General features: G+C 35.1%; 3 protein-coding genes across 3 annotated transcripts; 1 reads left to right on the top strand and 2 right to left on the bottom strand.

The window, feature by feature from the left end:
- Positions 1 to 6,034: 6,034 nt before the first annotated feature.
- LOC106139748 (cation channel sperm-associated protein 1) lies at positions 6,035 to 7,695 on the top strand. Its single transcript, XM_013341244.2, has 2 exons — positions 6,035 to 6,168; positions 6,821 to 7,695. Exons 1-2 carry the CDS (start codon positions 6,091 to 6,093, stop codon positions 7,361 to 7,363), a joined length of 621 nt encoding a protein of 206 aa, XP_013196698.2. The 5' UTR covers positions 6,035 to 6,090; the 3' UTR covers positions 7,364 to 7,695.
- A 6,416-nt stretch (positions 7,696 to 14,111) lies between these two features.
- On the bottom strand, positions 14,112 to 15,833 carry LOC106139749 (probable serine/threonine-protein kinase kinX). The gene is made up of 2 exons (XM_013341245.1): positions 15,735 to 15,833; positions 14,112 to 15,578 (listed from the first exon to the last, which is right to left on the bottom strand). Exons 1-2 carry the CDS (start codon positions 15,831 to 15,833, stop codon positions 14,112 to 14,114), a joined length of 1,566 nt encoding a protein of 521 aa, XP_013196699.1.
- A 3,636-nt stretch (positions 15,834 to 19,469) lies between these two features.
- Positions 19,470 to 20,519, bottom strand: LOC132902570 (uncharacterized). The gene is made up of 2 exons (XM_060948332.1): positions 20,508 to 20,519; positions 19,470 to 20,432 (listed from the first exon to the last, which is right to left on the bottom strand). Exons 1-2 carry the CDS (start codon positions 20,517 to 20,519, stop codon positions 19,470 to 19,472), a joined length of 975 nt encoding a protein of 324 aa, XP_060804315.1.
- Between the last annotated feature and the right edge of the window lie 2,598 nt (positions 20,520 to 23,117).

The following is a 23,117-nucleotide window of genomic DNA, read 5'->3' as shown; positions in this document are numbered from 1 at the left end:
AATGACTAGTAATCCCCCAAAAAAGATCTCTTTGAATTCTGTAAATCTGTCGCACAACTATTTCGTTTACTGCCGGAAGTCTTTGGTGTAACCATAGTTCATAATATCAGTGAAAATAACAGTTAACTTTAACAAAGAATTAAACAAAAAACTTACGTAAGTACCGACGTGAGGCCTGAGAGGCCGCGTCGGAGTTCAAAGTCTAATAACTCACCAAATACGCGCGCGACGACAACCCTTCCTGTTTTGATGTCAACGTGGTCACTTACCATGCAGCTACTTAAGAGCAGGGATCGGTGTTGTGCGGGGAAAGAGGTAAACTAGCAAGTTTAATACCTGCCGGGGCCTCTGAGACCGCACGTCGGTACTTAAAGGTTAACTAACATGACAACGGAAAACTCAAACCGCGGGGTTTGACGGCCTCTGTGGCGCAGCGGTAGTACCTACGCTTGTCTGTGACACCGGAGGTCCCGGGTTCGAATCCCGGCCAGGGCATGGATGGGTAAAGAACTTTTTCTGATTGGCCAGGGTCTTGGATGTTGATCTATATAAGTATTTATTATAAAATATAGGATAGTATCGTTGAGTTAGTATCTCGTAACACAAGTCTCGAACTTACTTCGAGGCTAACTCAATCTGTGTAATGTGTCCCGTATATATTTATTTATATAATTTAACAAGTGACATAAACGTTCCTCAGATTCTTAGGTATGTAAGTAGTCTGGGAGTGCATTAAAAGAGAACGTCTCAAAATCTCCCGAAGGATATGAAGTTAACCTGATTTTCTTTCCATAAGTAAGAATATAAAATGGACAGCGGAAACGAGTATTTAACATATGATCCACTTTGCTATGTCAACGTTGTATCTACATGTAAGACTATGTTGCCGTAGCGTGACTTGTATGTCAATGTTATGTGCTTTTATGTAACTTTAGTAAACTGTGGCGTATGTGGAAAATAAACTTAGAAAATAAGCGGTTTCTAAGTAAGTCAAATCAAAATCGAAGTCAATATTGTGGCCTTAAACTTAGAAAATAATATGCATAAAGCAAAACAAGATTGTTAAATCTCTTCATCTCTCTTCCCCGATACAAACACCTTGGAGATTTTCAAGGCAAGAGTGAATAAAAACTATTTGAGCTTGCGCGCACCACCTTAAGCCTCATCTTGCTTACCACCAGGTAGATTGAGGTCAAGCGCACTCAAATCTATTATAAAAAAAGTCTCTGCCTACTCCTCCTACGTGATTATAAAAACTTTCTACCCCTTCGAAAAAGACGCGTGATCATGTGTGTGTTTAACCTTAATTTTCAGATATAATATTACTCTTCCTTAACCACATAAAGTTGCTAAGTAAAACCGCTAACGGATAATATATCATATATGAATTATCTTACATAACCGGTTTGGCTGCATGTATGCTGTAAACTAAGGACATAAATCATTCAATCAATATTATCAAGAAACATGTGTGAAAGCGATTACTTGATTAAGTCTTTAATGATAACACAAATAAATTAATCTTTTTAACCGAATGCAAGAAGAGTTATTTTTATTTTAGTTATTTAACTTTATGAATGAATATTTTTATAGGTATGAGAGTGTATAATATACTATCTTTGAACTTAACGTCTAACTATTCCAAGTATTTAAATTAAAATTGAGAAAGTAAGTTATTTTTGTTTGTTTTTTTTTTTGTTAGGTTTTAATGAGTTTGAGTGGAGTATGTACGAAAATGGACATAGAGTAAGTATATAATTAGACTCGGTTTTTCATCATTGCCAAAATTATTTACGAATATTTGGAAGATGTAGTGAAATAAATAAATAAGACCAACAACATCTACCTACCTAAATTAAACAATAAGATTAAAACAAAACGTTTGTTTTACCAATGTTATCAATCAATCAATCAATCAATCGATATTTCAAATGGAAAATGATAATTATGACAATGAAGGTTAAGGTACTTAAGGCGTATTGCGTACAGTATTTTTATCAATATGGCAAATTTATAATTGTTACGAGTACAAATCATTTCTGTAACAATTAAATACACATTCTGATTTACAATAAAACAATATCAGCCAAGATAGTATCCTATATGCACATAATGGGTTCTGATTTATGTTTAAAATTTTTACTTGGTTATTAACTAGATATTTATTTCTTGTTATGATCTTTCGTCTATTTTTTTTTTATCTATACTGCCTTCAACTCCATTGTTTTGTAAGGATCGATTCTGTTTTTTATATAGTCTATACTTATAAAATGGGACCGGATATTTTTCGTGAAGTACCTATATCTATTAATAGTTTTTGATAAGAAATCTACCCATTACAACACTTGGAATTTTATTAATGGTTTGATTATTTTATCTCAATTCCATCAATACAACTGAGCCTTTAGTCCAAAGCTATACAACTGAGCGTGGCCTTCCAACGATTTCGAGATTTTTCTCTATCTTGCCCGTAAGGGATAAAGACGTGATTATATGTAAGTATGTTTTATGCTCGGATGCAGAACCCTAATAGTGTCATTATTTGAAGTGACTCTAATTACTCATAGTAGGTAACAAAGTTGCAAAAGAATATAAAAGCATTTAAAAAGCGGTCATAATTTTCGGACAGCGCGCAACCATTTTGATGATTAATTAGCTATATGATGTTAAATGTTTTACTTCAACATTCACTTGTTATTATTTTATGTTATTTTTTTTTTTGTTCTTATTATTACTCCATAGACAATTTGTTGCTTCAATGTGACTGCAATGCAATGTAATGAGACCTCTTTCGTGGTGAATAGTATGTATTTTCGAAATCTTTTGATTACCGTAGAGAAAATATTTTAAATGACACAATGTTTTATTTAAAAATCCCTTTGAAAAATACGGGAGTTTTTCGGTAGTCTTTCATGATATCACGCTTCTTGTTATAATGGGAAGGCAGCGACAACAGCTATATACTTAGGTATACTTCTTTCACTTCGCATTCATCACTCGCTTTGTGCAATATTGTTGGATTAGTGTACTCTTCACCTGACCATGCAGGACTTCGTTTCTCTAGGAATTATATCAACGTTTCCACATGGTCCCCTTATTTTATTTTTTTGTGGAATGCAGGCAAGTGGATAGATCTCTCTCAAAAGATCTCTGCCTACGCCTCCGGGAAAAAAGGTGTGATTTAAATATGTATCAAAGTGGAAAAATGTAGTCCTCGCCTCAGGGAAAGATGCGTGATTTAGTCAGAAAATAATTCGATATGACAGCGCTACTTTTTGTGAATTTTCAAAGTTTGTCGAATAAGAAAGCTTATTTAACGTACTAATATATTTTTTTAACTGTCACCGCTACTAGATATAACCCTACCAATCGCTATAATTTTATTGTATCGATGTTGAAATTAATCTACTTATAAACGGATGTCGAAAAATTGCATAAATGTTGCAAGTGGGCCTGATTATGCCATTTGTGTCACGTGTCATTTGTGAGATTAGATCTCAATGTAAATTTATTACGATATTCAATAAAGAAAATAAATTAAAACACTCAACGACCCTTATTTTATGATAAGTATCTTAGAGCGGAACTCAACATAACAAATTAAAAAGCTCATCTTATCCACAAGAGTATCACTACATACCTATTATAAAGTCCCTCTATTTTTTCTGTCTATATGTATGCGCTAATCTCGGAAAATGTAGATAGAATTTGTTCCTGCTTGAACATTTTAGAAAGAGGGTTTCCTAAGGTAGGTAGGTTTTAATCATTAGTGCGAAGCTGGGTGGGTCGCTAGTATATGAACAAAAGTTATTACATAGATACTTATGCTTATATCTTTTGTCTTATATGGGGAAGCTCCCAAGAGGGAAAGGATTTGCGGTAAAGCATTTTATTGGAATTAAAAGAAGAGATCCCTAAATGGGATAAGTCCGCCTTTGTATAATTTGTCTTACAAATTTACTGTATGTTTGTATTTCGTATGTACATACAATAAAGATATTACAAACAAACAAATATGATTTTACAGATTTCTAGCATATCTCATCAAAAATAATCGTATGTTTATAAGCTTTTCGCTAAATTGACCTTTATCAACTATACGAGGACTGAAGCAGCTGGCATGTGTAATAATCAGCAGTATCTCAAATCCTTATAATTTTCTATTTTATTTCATTACTTTACAGCGGTAGTAGTAGTATATTAGTTAGTATACCCCTACTAATTATTAGTTTTTAGAGGTCGCCCACGACTTCGTCCGCGTGGAATCATTCCCGCGGGGACTCCAGGATAAGGAAAAGCCTATATGTCTGGGTCTTCAGCTACCTACATACCAAATTTCATCGTAATCGATTCAGTAGTTTTTGCGTGAAAGAGTAACAAACATCCATACTGACATACTCACAAACTTTCGCATTTATAATATTAGTAGGATCGTAATGTAATAGTTAGTATACCATTGAAGTTCCAACGAACCTCAAGGGTAAGGGTTATAACAGGTAAGAATAAATCAGGACAGCTTACTGTTTTTTTTTAAATCAGGCAGGCGATACCTCTCTAAAGTTATTTCTTTATTGATTAAGATTAAGATCGTAACAATAATAATAAAACTCGTAATTATCGCTTGCAAAAAGTAAAAGTTTTTGTGCGATTAACGAAATGCATATAAATAAACGTATTGCATAATAGTTGCATTCAATAGAAACTTTTCTCACCGGTTGCAGATTCACACGTTTTGTAAGCCGGTGCATTCAAATCTGAAATTTGGGTTTTTGTTGCATTTCAAATGCAGGGCAGATGAGTTTAAGGGAGTCAAGAGATTTTTTTTATTTATTCCGATACATTTATGTATTAGAGGCCGCCCGCGACTTCGTACGCGTGGAAATAATCCCGCGGGAACTCCGGAATAAAAAGTAGCCTATATGTTATTCTAGGTCTTCAGCTACTTACATTCCAAATTTCATCGTAATCGGCTCAGTAGTTTTTGCATGAAAGAGTTACAAATATCCATACTGCCATCCCGACTTACTCACAAACTTTCGCATTTATAATATTAGTAGGATTATACTGTCACGCATGTCTCCCTTTAGGCAGGCGGAGACTATGGATTTTCACGTGCTACAATTCTTAGAGCGACCTCTCCCCCCTCCTCCACACTCATTACTCTTTCCATATGCATATTCGACGATTACTCCTAACATTTTCATTTTTCAAGATATTCGAAATTTAGTTAATACATGTAGTTTTAATTACACATTCAAGTATAAATTGATAGTATATTTATACCTTCACTTACACTTGTAATTTTAATCTCTGAAAACATTGTCGTCGGATGTTATTAATTTGGATGTTTATTGACTTAAAATACATTAAAAATACGAAGTCCTTGCTCAGTTCTTAATTGGATATGAAAGTCTCCAACCAAAGATTTTACATGACTGTACAGAATTGAAGTGTAATGTTTTAGAGAGTATGCGAGTGAACCACAAAACTACTTAATCTTTTGATAAAACTATTTTTACTAGTTGTTGCCCGCTTCGTTCTCTAAAAATCTTTTATCCCCTCTTTTTACTCTTTCTCCTCTCCCCTTTTTGCAGTAAAAAGAAGCAGTTGCCTTTATTCTTCAGGGTTAACTCTCAGTACCAAATTTCATCAAAATCGGTTTGATGGTTTAGGTGTAAAAATCCATCCATCATCACCTGACCGGGTATTGAATCCTGATATTTCAAAGGCAGGGCTACGCCAAAGATACTGTTATAACTGAATTTCTATCATTCTAATTCCATCAATATTTCATATTACTTTTTTGCTTTTCATTAAGAGCACATTAGGCGTAATCAAAACGCAATAAATTTACATATGCTTTAAATCTCATCAACGAATAGGTTGTTTAACTATCGCGTTGAAACATAATTTATGCTAATCATAAACACTACGTCGATGACATAACCGAGCACAGATTACGTATAATTAAAAAAAAAGTGTCTTTTCTCGCATCTCGATTAATTTCTATCTATTGTTTCGATAGACTATCAATGCGTAAGTACACGTAACAAATAGAGCACTCACTGAGTGAAACCGGGTATAAATACGATGCAAATTTTACCTCGGCAGCATTACCCGCCACCCTGCCGTACCGACCATTTGTATCAACCGACAATGAAATATCACGTGCGTATTATGTGTGTGCTTTGTGTAGTGAACAAAATTTAAAAAAAAGTGTTTCCATTTTTAAAAGTGTAATTTTTTTTTAATCGTTAAAGGATTTAATTAGTTCCAATTTCGAGATTGCCAGTTCTTGTAATAGAAGTAACATTTCATAATGGAGTTACAACATTGAAGAACAATTAAAGATAATTGCTCTCGACTGTAAATTCATTTATGCTCGAATTCAATGGAGCGGCCACAGATCTCTTCCTGTTTAACATCGGTTTGATTTATTTTGAACACTTTCTAGTTACGTAAAGTGTTCCTTGCTTCAGTGAGACAAGTTTTGCAAGTAACCTACATCAGATAAATCCCATGAAACTAATTGGCGTGAATCCGTTGTTGCTATCTTTACAAGAACAATATACAATATAGAGTTACTCGAGCGAGATGTGTTGAAACTTTTATGGTTTGCCGGGCTGAAGGTCCGTCGAGCGTCCCTTTAGTTAAAGTTTTGAAATAATGTGTTAGTTTAAAACAACAGTTACCTAGAGTATTACAAAGAATTATAAATAAATTCAATACGGGTTAAAATATCGCGATTTAAACGATAATAAAACAGTAGTAGAACTAAGAAAGTTTGGTGCTCCAAAATTTAACAGTGTTTCGTTTTCAGATTTTCCTGGGATTCCTGGCCGCGGTGGCCGCCTACCCCGGCATCATCCACGATGAGGCACCACAGCTCGAAGAGAAGTACGACCACGCCCTGATCGGCGAATCAGGCCACCACCACGCCATCCAACACGAGCACGCTAAATCTCATCAATCAATCAAGTTTGAGCACTTCCACCCAGTCCCCGTTTACGTCAAGAAAGAACACCACCATTTACTTGAGCATCCTCTCGAGAAGGGCAAATCTGAGCAGGATCTGAAGCTGATTCACCCTGAGACCGAACACAAACATGGCGGTGGTTTAGTCCTGGAAGACCACAGATTAAACACCGATCACCTCGCTTTGGAACATCATGGAGGTTTGGAGCATGGAGGTTTCGAGCACGGAGGTTTCGAGCATTTGGGCGGCTTCGAGGGTTTCGAAGGTGGTGAGGGTCTGAAGGCATATGCTGAAGTCCAGCCTTCTCATGGATACGCTGAGCATGGACAGGCTCTTTCTGGTGGCTACAGCGGTGAAAGCTACGGAGGACATTACGGAGGCTATTAATCTTACAGGCTTACAAGCGTGGAGGTTACTCCATCATCTAATGTTATTTAGGTCTCATTCTTGCCTGATGATTGTAAACGGTGATAACATACACATACTTTCTTTTCTGTATATGTTAGGTACACATACAGAAAATAGAGTAAATACGTGCCGTCACCGTTAAATGCGTGTTAGATGTAAGTATTTTGGGCTTAATTTTGTTCAGATCCACACTGTACCTGATTTAGACTTAGAAATTTCTAACCGTGAGTTCTAAGCGCGATATTATGTATTGGAATGTAAGTGTTATACTGTGGAAATTATGAAATTGTTACGATGTGTGAAAGTGGCGCCTACACCTGTGTAGTGATTCGGTTTGTGTGTATTTAATCTCATTAGTCGCCCAAGCCGCTTGTTGTTAAGTAATTGTTGTAGAGCGATCAAGTCCCAGTGAAATTGTGATATTAAAACGTTTGTTTTTAACTTAATTTGTGTTATTTTATTTTCATCACATACATATTATGTATATACATACATGTGGTCATGTCTATATCCCTATTTTCATCACCCTATAAGTAATTTCTTCGTAATTAGGTAGTTTTATTCAATTAGCTTTCCCGACGGGTAAAGAGGTCGAGTGGTCTAAGCTATCTAAATGTATTCTTAGATTGTGATGTCATATATAGACCAGGGTACCTTTTCAAAACAAAAAGAAATAACAGAACAATTGCCAGGAAGATGATGTTGATTTGAAAATAAAAATACATTGATAGAAAAAAAAACAAATGCAACAAGCACAAATGTTTTTAAATTGCAGACTTATTCCACACAAATAAAGAATATATATATATAGATACGTCAGTATTACCATTAATAAAAAAAAAGATAACAATAAAAACAATAAAAAAATTTGCTACAAAAAAAAATAGATCGAGTCATTAAATACATATTTGTGAAACTTATTTTCATGTGAAGTGAAACAAAACGCGGTTAAATAGGCATTTTGTTATTGCACCGTTATGCAATAGGAAATAATGTAGTATGGAGACACAAATAAACCTACTTTCACTGTAGTTATCCTTTGATAAAATCCAAGTATTGATACATTTAATTTTGGTCTTTTAATATAAGTAAACTATGTAATTAAAATACTCTTTTGTTGCTGGTTTCAAAAGACTCTTATGTCTTGCAGCTCTAGAATACGTAATAGTAAAAAAACGGTTGATTGATATTAACATTGGTTATATTATTCAAACGTTCCTAAGCTTAACAAACTACATGATATTTTTATTTGAAACAATATGTAATTGAAATAATTTAAAAATCTCATTTTCACATCTTGCAATGCATCCTCCGCTGTTAAAACCTTAAAGGTCGACTTAACGTTTGTGATATTTTTTTGATATCCTTGCTTTTATCTTTCAGGTAGCACCATGCAGACTTTCTTGGTTAAAGAAGTTATAATCATCTCTGCAAGATATAGGATAAGGAACTTTAAGATCCAACGATATTGTATACTAATATTAAGTATAAATGCGAAAGTAAGTTTGTTTGATTTCTCTTCAAGCATTGTCTACTGAACCAAGCTTATCGAAATTTTCCGTATACGTCACTAAGAGTCTAGATATGAACTAGGAGAATAGGATACTTACTCATCCCGGTAAAAAAACTATCCCGTGGTATTTGCGAAAAACCTGTATTCTTTTGTATATAACGCGTGTGTAGGTATCGCTACATTCGCGCGGGCGCGCGCGTGTTATAGCTTGTGGTATATAAAATGATAGTACATACATACATATTATCACGCCTATATCCGTTGCGTAGTAGACAGAGCCAACAGTCTTGAATAGACTGAAAACCCACGTTCAGCTGCTTGACTTATGATAGAATTGAGATTCGAATTGTGACAGGTTGCTAGTTCATCGCCTACAAGAAGAATCCCAACTTACATACATACATATAATCACGCCCATATTCCTGGTGGGGTAGGCAGAGCCAACAGTCTTAGAAACACTGATAGGCTACGTTCAGCTGTTTGGTTAATGATAGAATTGAGATTCAAATAGTGACAAGTTGCTAGCCTGTCGCCTAAAAGAAGAATCCCAAGTTTATAAGCCTATCCCTTTATAAGAATCCCAACTTCATTAGAATTTCCCTCACACCTTATGATACTCAATAGTATTTGACAATCTAGTCAACTAAGTTATTGAGTAACATGAAGTCATTATACGGAGGTTTTGTTATCTGAATCTAACAGCGCGAGTAGGTCCCGATCATGCAATACTGATTATAGTAATTTCTCCTTAAGGCGTCGATCTGAAACAATGTGATTGTCTCAATTCCCTCCGTAGAAGTATGATTTGGAGCCAATTTTCCTACTTTCTAATATTTCGTATCAGTAAAATAGGTAATAATATTATTTCATCATTATCTTAATGATTTTTGTCATGGTTGCCTCCTCGCCTTAGTAATCGCCTGATAATAAGAAAAATTGGATTCATCTGTTATTATCAATCAACACGCTTACTTATTAAAGTAATATGTAAATAAGTTCTTTAATAAAGAAGATGATTTATTAACTGATGCAATATACTCTAACATCGCAATCATAGGTATCTTGATTTCAGACCTTCTAAGCTTAGTTACAACTAAAATGTAATATTTACATATGGTTGTAGGTAGTATGTATTTTGGTAAGTGATCATCAATTAAATGAAGGCATCATCAATTATATTATAAAAAGGAGATGATACTATATATATTAGTATCATCATATATATTAGTATTATCTCATATAGCTTGCTATAACATTATATTAGTTGTTTAATATATTAATATAGCTTAGTCTGTGACGGGTTTAAAGTTAGAGAGAGAAGGCGAATAGTCTTACTACTGGTATAATCAAAATTAAGTAATTAAAACTAGTATACGCCTAGCGACAACGTTCATTAACTAGCCAATTACTTATGCTGTAATAGTACAGTGGACCAAAGAGTAACCACCCTATAATATGTCTAATATGTGAAAGTGGTATCATGTTCTATGTCGCATACAGTACCTAGATGTAAGTATTGTGTTTGCGTAATATCAATTTGTTACGCTTGATAAAAATCTTGTTTTTTGTTAAAGTAACAAAGAAAGATTGCCTGCTAAGTGTTGTTCGTTTTCAAAGATCAAAATGTATTATTTAATTTTATTTTTAAAGGTCAGGTTAAGTTATTAATCCTTTGCATTCTTAACCTTATTTTCATCTCTATTTTTCTCATGAGAGAGTATTTAACTCTGGTATTATTAAAGGTTAACCGTTGCAAATAAAGCATGCTGTGTAAACACGCATTTAATTATCTATACTAATATTATAAAGCTGAAGAGTTTGTTTGTTAGTTTGAACCACTGGTTTAAATTGAAGAATTATTTTTGTGTTAAATAGACCATTTATCGAGGAAGGCTTAAGGCTATATAATAGTACGCTGCAAATATTAGGAGCGAAGAAATAATGGAAAATTTAAAAAAATCGGGGAAAATTATTCATCCTTGAGGGCTTCAATGACGCCCAAAATAACTATTTCACTCAGACGAAGTCGCGGGCACAGCTAGTACTTAACAAAAATTCCACTGTCAATCTGAAAATGTTTGTTATCTGTTGTGTTTTTCTAAATAAGTAAATAAGGGTATCAACAACCGATAATCTTGTATGAAGTAATTAACGAACACAGATGGAGTGAGAGCATGTATAGAATATGCAGGGATCATAGTAAGTGAAAATGTGTAGTCTTTGCCCTGTTACCAAGGAAACGAGGTTTATTTCAAACTCTATATTTTATTAAATAAATACATTATTACATATTAGGGTAACAGAGAGTGATAAAAATGTTTGAAAATCATTATTATTTATTGTAACAATTATTATTTATAAAGTACAATAGGCGGACTTAATGACAATAGCATTATCTAACAGTCTACTTTTAGGTTAAACGGAGAATCTTTGTTACCTCACACTTAATATTTTGTAAGACTCCATCAAAAATATCAGAACCCTTGTTTTTGAAATTACTAATGTCATATCATTAACTTTATGTTCTGAAATTTGTTCACCAAAGGTGCTCACACAGTATTCGCATTAGTGTTAAAAAAGTAATTCTGTGGGATTCGTTTTGGTTTACGGTACATTTAGATAAGTATTTTTTTTTTAAATAGAATAATATTTAATGTTACTTGCCTATATATATTTTTTTTTAAATTAAAAATCTAAGTATGTATTTGACAGTCGATTACTTTTTTTTTGAAACGTTTGGCTTAAATACAAACAGATTTTTAAATATTTTTGAAATGGTTATAGTACACTAGAGCTTGATAATTCAATTCTATACACGTAACAGAGCCATACTTATATTTTTTTAGCATAAAACTCTGTAACTTTGTCAACCTATTAACATTTTATACTTTTAAAGCGCGTTGATGTCTTTTATATGAACAATAAATTCTAGTCTATCAAAGTAGCAAGCAAAAGGTACACTAACTACACACACATAAAGATTAGACCAGTGTATCTTCGTTTGAGCGAACTTAACTTCTTCTGAAACGTGGTCAAAGGCACAGGGGTGCCGCAAAGTTTGAAGAAAAACAGGACAAATTGGCTGAGATCTGTCAGTTTATTGCTATTACTGTCAAATGATAATGACAATTAAAAGGGTGGTTATACAGTGACGCCGGCGCAGCTAGTAAGTGTCAAGGACCAGCTTAGCGTCTCTTTTGATCGGTAAATTGTTTTTAAAAAACCCAGGCGGCAAACCGCGCGAATTTTTAACTCATTTTTTACTTTCAGCGGGTCATCCGCGCGCTTACTGGCTACGCTTACTATACTTTCTGGCGAAACCACCCTAAGTTAGTTAGTTAGTAGATATATAATTGAAGTTAATTTATAAATTAGTTTGCCAGCTGCTTCTCTTCTGTTAGAAGTCAATCAAGTAAAACTTTTAGTAGTTAATTTCGGCTTGTACAATCAAAAAATCAATATTTTATTCGGATAATAGGCCTTCGCAGGCACTTTTCACGTCATATTACATTTCAGTAAATTTAATTTAATATATATCTTATATATTAGTATATGTCAAAAATCTACAAGCTACAAACTACCTAAGCACTTAACCCCCTTAAGGCTTGCGTCCGCTTCAAGGAACAGAACGGAACGCTCTTCAAATCTATCTCTCCAAACCCAATCTTAACATGGTCTTTCAGAAAATTATGGCTTTCCTTGTCTCGTAAGGGAAAGAAGTGTGGTATATGTGTGTATAAAAACATCTATTTAATTCATAGCGGTAACCTGGTGACCTTAATTCATCTAGATAAGTGGGTGATGACAATAAATCTAGAATTTATTAATGTCACAACAAGCGATTCGTTGCTTAACTAAATAAAATTTTCACTTTATTAGTATCAATAGCAGTGAAGATTTTTAATGCGATAGGGATAAAGGTGCGTTTACAAGTCGCAGCACAGTCAGTTGTAAGCGATACATACATATAATAACGTCTATATCCCTTGTTGGGTAGACAGAGCCAACAGTCTCAAAAAGACCAATAGGCCACGTTCAATTGTTTGTCTGAATGAAAGAATTGAGATTCAAATAGTGACAGGTCGCTAGCCCATTCCCTAAAAGAAGAATACCATGTTTATAAGCCTAAGCTAGTATAAGTGAATTAGATTAGTAAAAGCAAGTATTGCTTAAGAAACGGTGATCCACAACATGACCTAGGTGATTTGACGAGGTCATAGAGAATGTAATGATGTAGTTCTAATTTTGAACACCCGATAAAACAAATGTACCACCATTAGAAAAGGTTATAAGTTAAAGTAATGCGTTATGGTCTACGCAAGTTATGTAAGCAAACAAAATCTCGATGGTTTTTAAACTCTTCCTGGTTATTTTGTATGCGACACAGTTCTGCTTTCTAAGCCACGTGCGTTTTGAAATTCAATCGAACGGAGGAAGTGCTACAATTTCCATGTAAAAAATTCTAATGGTACATTTATCGACTATCTACCTAGATTTATTGATTTCCCTGACTTACTGGTGATTGGTTTGTTATTTTATTGTTCCTACATTTTTATAGTACTTATTTCCTGGAACTTTACATAAAGCTTTTACATACATACATATAGTCACGTTTATATCCCTTGCGGGGCAGACAGAGCCAACAGTCTTGGAAAGACTGAAAGGTACGTTCGGCTGTCTCACTTTATGATGGAATTAAGTTTTAAATAGTAACAGGTTGCTAGCTCATCGCTCTCCCAGCTGCAAGAGGGATCCTATGTTTATAAGCCTTTTACGACATCCGTGGGAAAGAGATGGAGTGATGCCATTCTATTTTATATTGGTGCCGGGAACCACACGGCAGGTAAAGTTTATGTTTAAACAATACTGATTAAATTATTAAATATCATAATAATGTTTTCCTATTGCTTATATGGATATAATTTTCAATCCAAAGTTTGTTTTAAGTATTACATATAAGAGATTTGTTATTTAAGAATTGGTGAAACCGGACACCTATCTGTACATATTCGATGAGTGCCTTTACTTTGAAGTGAAGCAAATCTTTCGCAATAACAAAACCAACCAATATTTAACAGGCGTTTATTTCAAACAAATATCAATATTTACAACAATTCAGTCCTTACAATTTATAACAAAACATCACAGTCTACAATATTGCACTTAAATTACATACAAATCAATTATTTCTTTCGTTGTTATGCTAGAAATATTCTAATGTTCCCAGATATGTCTAAGGATTGTAAGTTTTTGAGGTTTATGGATCGGAATGTGGACGGGTATTTCTTTTCTTACTTCAACGGGAACGACCTTCTCAACAATAAAGGGTTTATCTACTTTAAAGTAGACATTCTTAGTGACAGGTACCTCTACGTGTTTCTGGACTTCATATGGAACTGGTTTTTCAACTTCTATTTTCTCAGTCTTCACAACTTCCACGGGCACAGGTCTTATGATTTCCAGTGGTACAGGGTAAGGTTGTGGTACCTTAACTTCAAAAGGTTCTGGAACACGAACGATGTAGGGCTGCGGAACTGGCACCTGAACATGTTTCACAATATTGACTGGTTTGTGTTTTGTTACACTAACTTCCCGGTGCACTTCTACGGGAGGAGATTTAGCGATGGCTTCAATTTGAGCTTCAGCTTTTTGTTGCCTAATAAGATTTTGAATTTCAATGGCCTGCTTATGATCATTAAACTTGGATGCGTATTTCAGTCTGAGTAACTCTTCAGCCTGATCAGATTTCTGAAGTTGTTGTTGCTCTTCGGGTTGGGCAGGAGTAAATAAAGCTCCCAACTGGCGTTCAGTATTCTTTTGTGTTACTCGGCTTTGATTTGGATCTATTATTGGCCTCCAACCTGATTGTTTCGTGTTTAGATATTCGTATGGGATTAACTTGTAATTTTTAATTATAGGAGCAGGTTTTTGAGTGCTTTTTCCTTCTAATTCGTTTCTTTGTTTATCAGCAGGCGCAGGATGAATAATTTTTATGTTAATATTATCACCTTTCTTCTCATTATAAATACTGAAGTAATTATAGCTGTTAGGGAGCAAGTTTTCTTGGTTTTCAGGCGTGAGAGCTAAATATTTGTTACTCTCTGGTTTTTCTGTACTAGGAATTTGATATTGATTACTTTCAGGTTTATCAGATGTTGGAATTTGCAATGTAGCAGGATCATAGTACTGATTGTTCGTATCTGGATTCCATTGAAGTTGTGCAGATTCCTCTTGGGGCTCTTCCCGAGACGGTTCTCTCACTGGTGGTGGCGTATTATTCTTTTGCTTCTGAATAGCACTAATTGCTTCGGCAATATTGGGGTGCGTTTCAATGTATGCCTTTTGCCTTTCCAGTTCTTTTCTGAATTCTTCGTCGTTATCGTAATAATTTTGGGGCAGTTGAGTCAACTTAGGATTTTGTTGTTGTACCTCTTGGTGGGGTTGGGGCTCCAATATTGGTTCTAAGACCCCTTGTCCAGATTGCAGAGCTCTTATTTGTGTCGGAGTTAAGTAAACGATCACTTCTCTTGTTTCAAATTGGTGCTGTGGTGACGACTGAAGAAGTGGCGGCGGTGATGACGGGAGTGGCTCCTGTTGTGACGCAGCAAAAGTTTGTGGTCCAGGGTCATCTCTACTTCCTTTAGCTGCTAGAAATAGCAGGGTTGTAAACGTAAAAGTAATCTGAAAAAGACGAACAGTTCATTATCGTTAAGGATTTTATTAATTTGGAACGTCTTTACGGAATTTGGAAAAACTATGGAAGGTTTGTTTTCATTGCGTGTACTTCATAGGTTAAAATAAGTACTATTTTATTTATTTTGTTAATGTTTTTCTTACTTTAGAGTACATGGCGGTAGGCGTGTGCAGCCGAGTAAGCGACAGGAGCGCTTGCTTTCGTCTGTACGGATGAGACGAGCCGACCAATTTTATATACATGTGTAAATTCGGGCACATCCGCTGACTATTAACGAGCTCTTAGAGTAAAGTGTAAGGCTGTATATCCACTGGACTTTATTTAAGATTTCGATTTACACCTAATTTGATTAACCGCAAATTGAGAATGGAATCATTCATAGCTTAGCCATTAATATAGTAAAATACAACTTAAGAATATGCATATTCATCGCGTGCGTACGTCTATTCTAGTCTATAAATAAAACATACTGTGTTTCTACAAAGTGAATTGGATTTATCTAAATAGTGTGTTGAACACCTAAGCCTTTTTATGTGTATCATCAAGTTTATATTTGAATATATCAAACAAACATTCAACCTTTTTATTTTTTGGTTACATTTAATTATCTTTGTTGTTATTTTAATGTTTAAATTAACACTAAAAATTAAGTATTTTAGCGTGGTTTAGGAAATACAATGTTACCTTAAAAAAATCTATTTAAGTATTTAAATTTCCCTTGCAGTGGATAAACAGCTTTACATTGATGCGTTATGACCGCTTATGCTAATTATCGAGCCTATGAGTAAACGTCGTCTTAATTTTAATTATGCATATATGTAACTTTTGAACTCTTATCTAGGGTAAACAATTCACAATATTAAGGTCAACTTATCATTGTTATATAAGGACTTTTATTTCTTATGTAATAAATAATATTTTTTTGGAAAAACTATACATAGAAAAGCACCTTTATCCATTTTTATATATGGGGTTCAGAGCCAACATTGTCATAAAAACTTGAAGGCAAAGCTAAGTTAGCCAATACTTTAGTAGAAGGATACTTAGTATAGATCATCTATGTAGATATATAGAGTTTGTTACTTTGAGTTTTTTTCTTGCTGCAATAAAGAGTTCATCTTTCTTGTTAAGACCATGAGCTGATGGTATTTCACCAACAAAAAAGCGTACCTACAGCCTCAGAATCGTAGATTACACAGCGTAATAAGATCACATTTAATCAATCCCCTACCTCCAGAAATTTGTTGTACCTAGTAACATCGACCGTCATATGCTCCTCAATTTTCCTCTGTCCTCCAATGGCCTCTTTCTGTTTTTAATACATTAACAGAAAGAGGCCTTTATTCGGATATGTAGTTTTGGAGTTAATGCGTTGTTGTTAATTGACTATTAATCTCTCTCTCTCATCTCTGCGTTTTCCCGGTTGCTCTCGCTACAGAAGTGTTTCGGGGCCCGGGATCCGCCCAATGACTGATAATGAATGTAAATATTGACAAGTTAATCGAATCATATCATTAATTTATAACACGAATCACAGATTATGCAAAATTAAAGCATTTTATCACCGAACGTCGAATGCATACTGCATTCGTTCATTTCATCTGTTTTGTTCTGTTCTTCGTCTTTGCGTAAAAAAGTAATAAGGCACTGATAATGTAAAATTTCTTTTTAATTAGGTAATTATGTATTTATACATGTCCAGTAATTATTTGGTTCCCGGTTCACTTCATAATAGGACCACTCCGTACGGCGACTAAGGCGACTAAGGGAAAGACAAAAATCCTGACATTGACATATATCTGAATTTCCTTTAAATTTTTTTGGCTCTGTCTACCCCGCCAAGGATGTAGGCATGTCTATAGGTATGAATATTACGTGGTACTGTAGCGTGACTTTACATTATTGCAATCCTTTTGCTCCGGCTTTGCCAACCATTATGAAGCAATGAGTAGGTATTTCTTTCCATTTTCGAATCCTGCAATCTATTGTTTTTTTTTTTTAATACGGTACTGTGACATCTGTCGCTAACTGTATTTGTTTCATAATCTGTTGATTTTTTTTAAGACTACAATATAGGAAATAGTTAGGTATTGTCTGAGGTGGCAGAGCGTCGTCTTTGAAAAGATCATATTTAAGAGAATATTTAATATAATAAGTAAAAACAGAGATTGCCATGAGTATGTAAGTTTATTTCTTGTACTAAAATCTTACATTCGCTAATACATGACACAACTGGAGATAGAAGAGATTGATTAGTAGCTCTTATTTTGAATTTACATGTCATAATATAATGGCCAGGGTGTTCTTAATTTAAATCAAAACTCCTCCGTCCTCCGCAACCTTCGCTGGTAAACCTAACGTATTGGATTTGATCATGTTTATATCCAGTTGCCTGAATGTGCAGATTTCCTCACTATGCTTTCCCTCAACGTAAAAATATCGGTTAGTATTTAAACTAATGTACATAATTTCGAAAAAAGGTACATGGCCGGTTGGGATTTGAACCTGTAATTCGACTTCCGGCTCTCTTGACACAAAATATTATCATTAGTATGTAAAATAAATTAAATATTAACAAGACAAATAAAAAAATATTCAGCTGACCCCAAATAAGTTCGAGACTTGTGTTATAGGATACCTTCTAACTGAACGGTAACTATTAAGTTTATTTTGCAGTCGTTTTATCATTAACTGCGTATTCTCGTTTCTCATATTTTTGTAAAGAACTAAGTTTGTATACCGAAAGGGGAATAAAATATATATATAAATTTTTACTTTAAAGACGCAATTAATTATATTATAAACATACTAGAGGCCGCCCGCGACTTCGTCCGCATGGAAACCCTATCAATCCCGCGGGAACTCTGGGATAAAAAGTAGCCTATGTGTTATTCTGGGTCTTCAGCTACCTACATACAAAACATGGTAATCGGTTCAGTAGTTTTTGCGTGAAAGAGTAACAAACATCCATACATCCATACAAACTTTCGCCTTTATAATAGTAGTAGGATTCAATGTAGGTTTGGTCAACGATACAATTACGCAACTCAATATGACATGTATTTGTGTTTATTGCTTCTTGGAAATACCTGATGTGATCTTTTGCAATACATAGTTATGTATAAAAATAGCATAAGTTTATTCCAACATTTTTTTGTTAACTATAATATTGTCTAACGTAAACACCTGAAATACACGCCATTTTTATAAACGTAGGCACTACAACTTTTATTGTGGTTTCTCCCTAATCTAGAAGTTTTTTACTGATTTTATTTTCAGCTATTCGCAATATAATGATAATTCGCCATATATTTATTTTATTACAGAATATAAGTATACTTTTATCCAAACTTTAGAATTGAAACAAAAATTACAATGTAAGGTGATGGTGTAAGATCTCAACTATTTTTATTGTAAACTGTGGTTGACGTTGTTAATTTTGTATTAACTTAAATATTGTATGTACTTTACTAATAATTGAGTGTAAAATTGTTAGTTTAACCAAATAAACAGAAAAAAATGAAAATATAGCTTAGAGATTCACTAAAATGTAATTGCCCTAGATTAAAGTTAAAAAAGATTACCTAACATTTCGCCAAGTATTAATTTCGCTCAGTGAATTATTTGTTAAAAAAATGTTTAGTATAAAGACAGAAATTGGTACATAGTATGACCAAAAAAAAAATTTATATCTCGTATGGAAAATGAATTTCGAAGAAAAAAAAGGACAATCGAATTATTCAATCATCAGATTTATTTACACATGAGCGTGAGGTATCAAACGATTTATTTATTATCTATATACAACGTACATCTAATGACTATCAATATTTACACGTCTATTGACTATTTGGCACAACCGCGACATTCTTCTAAGTTCACCAGCAGCAACTCTTCTTCTTGTAGTGGGTGACGTGCTTGACAATGTGCAGAGGATACGGCTTCCATACTGCATATGGGACATGAACGTGCTTCTCAATTGGGACATGAATCTTCTTGATCACTTCGTATGGCTTATCAACGGGCACTGGCACTTTCCTGATGATTTCAACGGGAACATGTTTGACAACCTCAACTGGTACTGGCCTTTCGACTTCGACGTGCTGCGTCTTGTAGACCGGGTAAGGCACGTGTTTCACCACATCGACGTGCACTGGGTACGGCTGTGGCACAGGCACCTTGACCTCTTGGCGGACTGGTACCGGGACGGCGTGGGGCACGGCGACTTGAACGTGTCTGGTCACTTCCACAGGGACGCGACGGACTACATCCTGGATAACGGATTGGAGTTCGTACCTCGAGGCTGAGGCGATGGGTCTGCCTACGCTGACGGTAGTTCCGATCACTCTTGGGGGGCCGACAGCGGTTGCGGCGTTAAGTCCTCCTTGGAAGGCGGGCGCGTAAGAGCCGAGGGCTGGGAGGGTAGCTGGAAGGGGTCCGGCAAGACCTGATCCTGATGGTAATCCAGCGGGTAGAGCTGGAGCGAGAGGCGCACCACCTCCAATGCTGGTGGGTAGGTTGAGGGAGCCTTCGGTGTAACCACTGGGTCCGACAGCAGATAATCCTGCATCAGGGTAAGATCCAACATCGGCATGTGTATGGCTAATTGGCCCATGGGCTAAAGCATCATCAACCAATCCTCCATCAGAGTGAACATCCACGTGGGAATCCAAATGTGCAGCCCCAGAAATAGCCGGAGGTCCGTAAGAAGTAGCAGGAGTGCCGTATGAGGCTGAAGGGGCGCTCAATGCTGATGACACGTAGGTATCGTCATGATGATGGCCAGTCAACACTCCAGCATTGACAGTATACACTAGAGCTGTCGCAAATACTACCCTAATCTGTAACAAACAAATTCAGTTTAGTTTCATGCAAAATTCGACCTAATTCTATCATGTCATTATTATTGAACTTACAACGAACGTCATGGCTTTTAGCTAATCGCTTTAAAGCCAGTCAAAAAAGAAGTTGTTGTCCCTTCTGAGGTCGAGTGGTTTGTGAATTGATAACGTTACGTCGCCAACTATTTATACCAAGTCAAAGTTGTTCTTTCGATACAACACGCCTATGAATAAATTATCTCTTTTCAAACGGATGTCTTTGCATCTGAGGCATCTGCTAAACTTTATGTTAATGTGTGGTCTCGTTATGTTGTTTCCTAAGATTATGCAAGCTCTATGATTTCATTATGGTCGGGGACAGACTGCCGGTCGGCTGTTCTTTATGGTGTTTCTGAATATTTGGAAATAATTTTTCTATGACTATACAATATATATACTTTGATTGTTCTCGACTGCTTTATTTTTTTTTTATAGTCGAAAAGTTGTAATTAATTTGTGCAAACCCTGTATAGCTCAACGGCTTGGCTGTGACAATATAAATGTACCTACCTATTTATCTAATATTTGCATATTATAATATATTTTTTTAGAGTAGTTGTGGTTTCCAGCATTTTAGAATAGAATTACTCCATATCTTTTCATCATGGATGTCGTAAAAGGCGACCAATAAAAGGTTTATAAACTAAGGATTTTTCTTCTAAGCGATGGGCTAGCAACCTGTCACTATTTGAATCTCGATTCCACCGTTGAGCCATACAGCTGAATGTGGCCTATCCGCCTCTTTAAGACTGTTGGTTCTGTCCACCCCGCAAGAGATATAGACGTACCTATATGTGCGTATGCGAAATAATATTTCATTTAGTTATTAATTTTTTTTTATGTTACTGTAGTATATAGAGGTTATGGTAAAAACAATATTTACGTAATCAAAACAAAGTTTCGCAAGCATTTGACGAGCAGTGATATATATGATGGCATTTCATTTGACAATTGAAAGTAGGCAAATGGCTACTATTATAATTTTCCCCGTATAAATTAATCATTACCTACTTACCAACAAACACACGAAAATAGGTTGCGTGGTTTCTTAAATAATTTTTTTTAAACTTAATTTTTTTTTACTATAAAATATCCTATTATGTATATGCATTTGTCTTCCATCTCACTTGATGGTAAGTGACGATGAAGACGAAATTATTTTACCCATTTTATTCTAATATTGAATATTCGTGGACAGTACTTACATACATATAATCACGTCTTTATCCCTTGCGGGGAAGACAGAGCCAACAGTCTGAAAAATACTGATAGGCCACGTTCAGATATAAACCTAAAAGAAGAATCCCAAGTCTTGGCAGGACAGTACTTACATACATAAAATCACGCCTCTTTCCCGGAGGGGTAGGCAGAGACTACCTCTTTCCACTTGCCACGATCTGTGCATACTTCCTTCGCTTCATCCACATTCATAACTCTCTTCATGGAGAGTACTTGTCTGGGAATATAGACGCAGGCAGTTCATTCTACACTGTAGAAGTATCGAAGTGTTTAGTTCAACTATTTGGTATTTCAACGACAATAAGGTGAAATCTTTATCTGCGTCTTTTAGTCCGATGGAGGAATGCTGAAGGTTCTATTAGCTCAAAGAGTGCCTTTGCACACTCTCCGAACTGGATCATATAAAAACTGTAGGAAGTATTGTGGAGGGATCGGGCATTTACTATTTACACTAAAAAAAGAAGAACTGAAGAGGAGAGAAATAATCAAATGAAAAGCATTTCCTTTGTGGGGTAGACAGAGCCAACAGTCTCAAAAAGACTGATAGGCCACGTTCAGCTGTTTGGCTCAATGATAGAATTGAGATTCAAATAGTGGCAGGTTGCTAGCCTATCGCCTAAAAGAAGAGTCCCAAGTTTATAAGGCTATACCGTAGTCGCCTTTTACGACATCCATGGAAAAAAGATGATGACCTTCAAATGACGATGACCTAGCTTTTTAGAAGCAATAAGCGCCGTAGTCTCATAATCGCATACCTGTGAATGTCGTAGGAGCCGATTACCACTACAGCATCAAAGATTTTCATAATGGGTAGATTTGAAATTGGACAGGTAATAGTAAATACATCATTAAACCCTCAAAATCCAAAAAATTGGTTCTGGTTCTTTTTTCTGATTTATGATAACTGTATCTATAAAATGTGCAATCAAAGATGGCAGTTTATTGGATCACAAAACTGGTTTTGTGAGCCCATAGCGACACCTATACAAAATGGCAATAAAATTTTAATGCGACTGTAACATTAGTTTGATAAGTGTCTCCTCGCTTGACCAACCGTTTTGTAATAGCTCATCCCTTCATCGATTTCTTATTATAATTAAAATCTCGATTTCATGAGAATTTGCATCATGATGAGAGTATTAGCAAATTCAGAAGAGGCTTGCCTTCCGGTGGACGAATTACGTAAATGACACTGATCTTGGTCACAAATCTGGAGTATTCGTTAAAAATTTGTTATAGATCTACGAGTAGTTAGCTACTTCGAAAGTGCTAGGTTCGATTCCGTGTGTTCATTATGTATGCTTATTTTTGCATATTTTTATTATTGACTCTATACTATTAGGGGGTAGATACCTTATTTTTGATTTCATATTTCAGCTTAACCATATTCATACCGATGGTGGTATT

This window comes from Amyelois transitella, chromosome 15 (assembly GCF_032362555.1).
Source record: "Amyelois transitella isolate CPQ chromosome 15, ilAmyTran1.1, whole genome shotgun sequence".
NCBI lineage: Eukaryota > Metazoa > Arthropoda > Insecta > Lepidoptera > Pyralidae > Amyelois > Amyelois transitella.
Note: the sequence above shows the minus strand (reverse complement) of the source record. Positions and strands in the feature narration are given on the sequence as shown.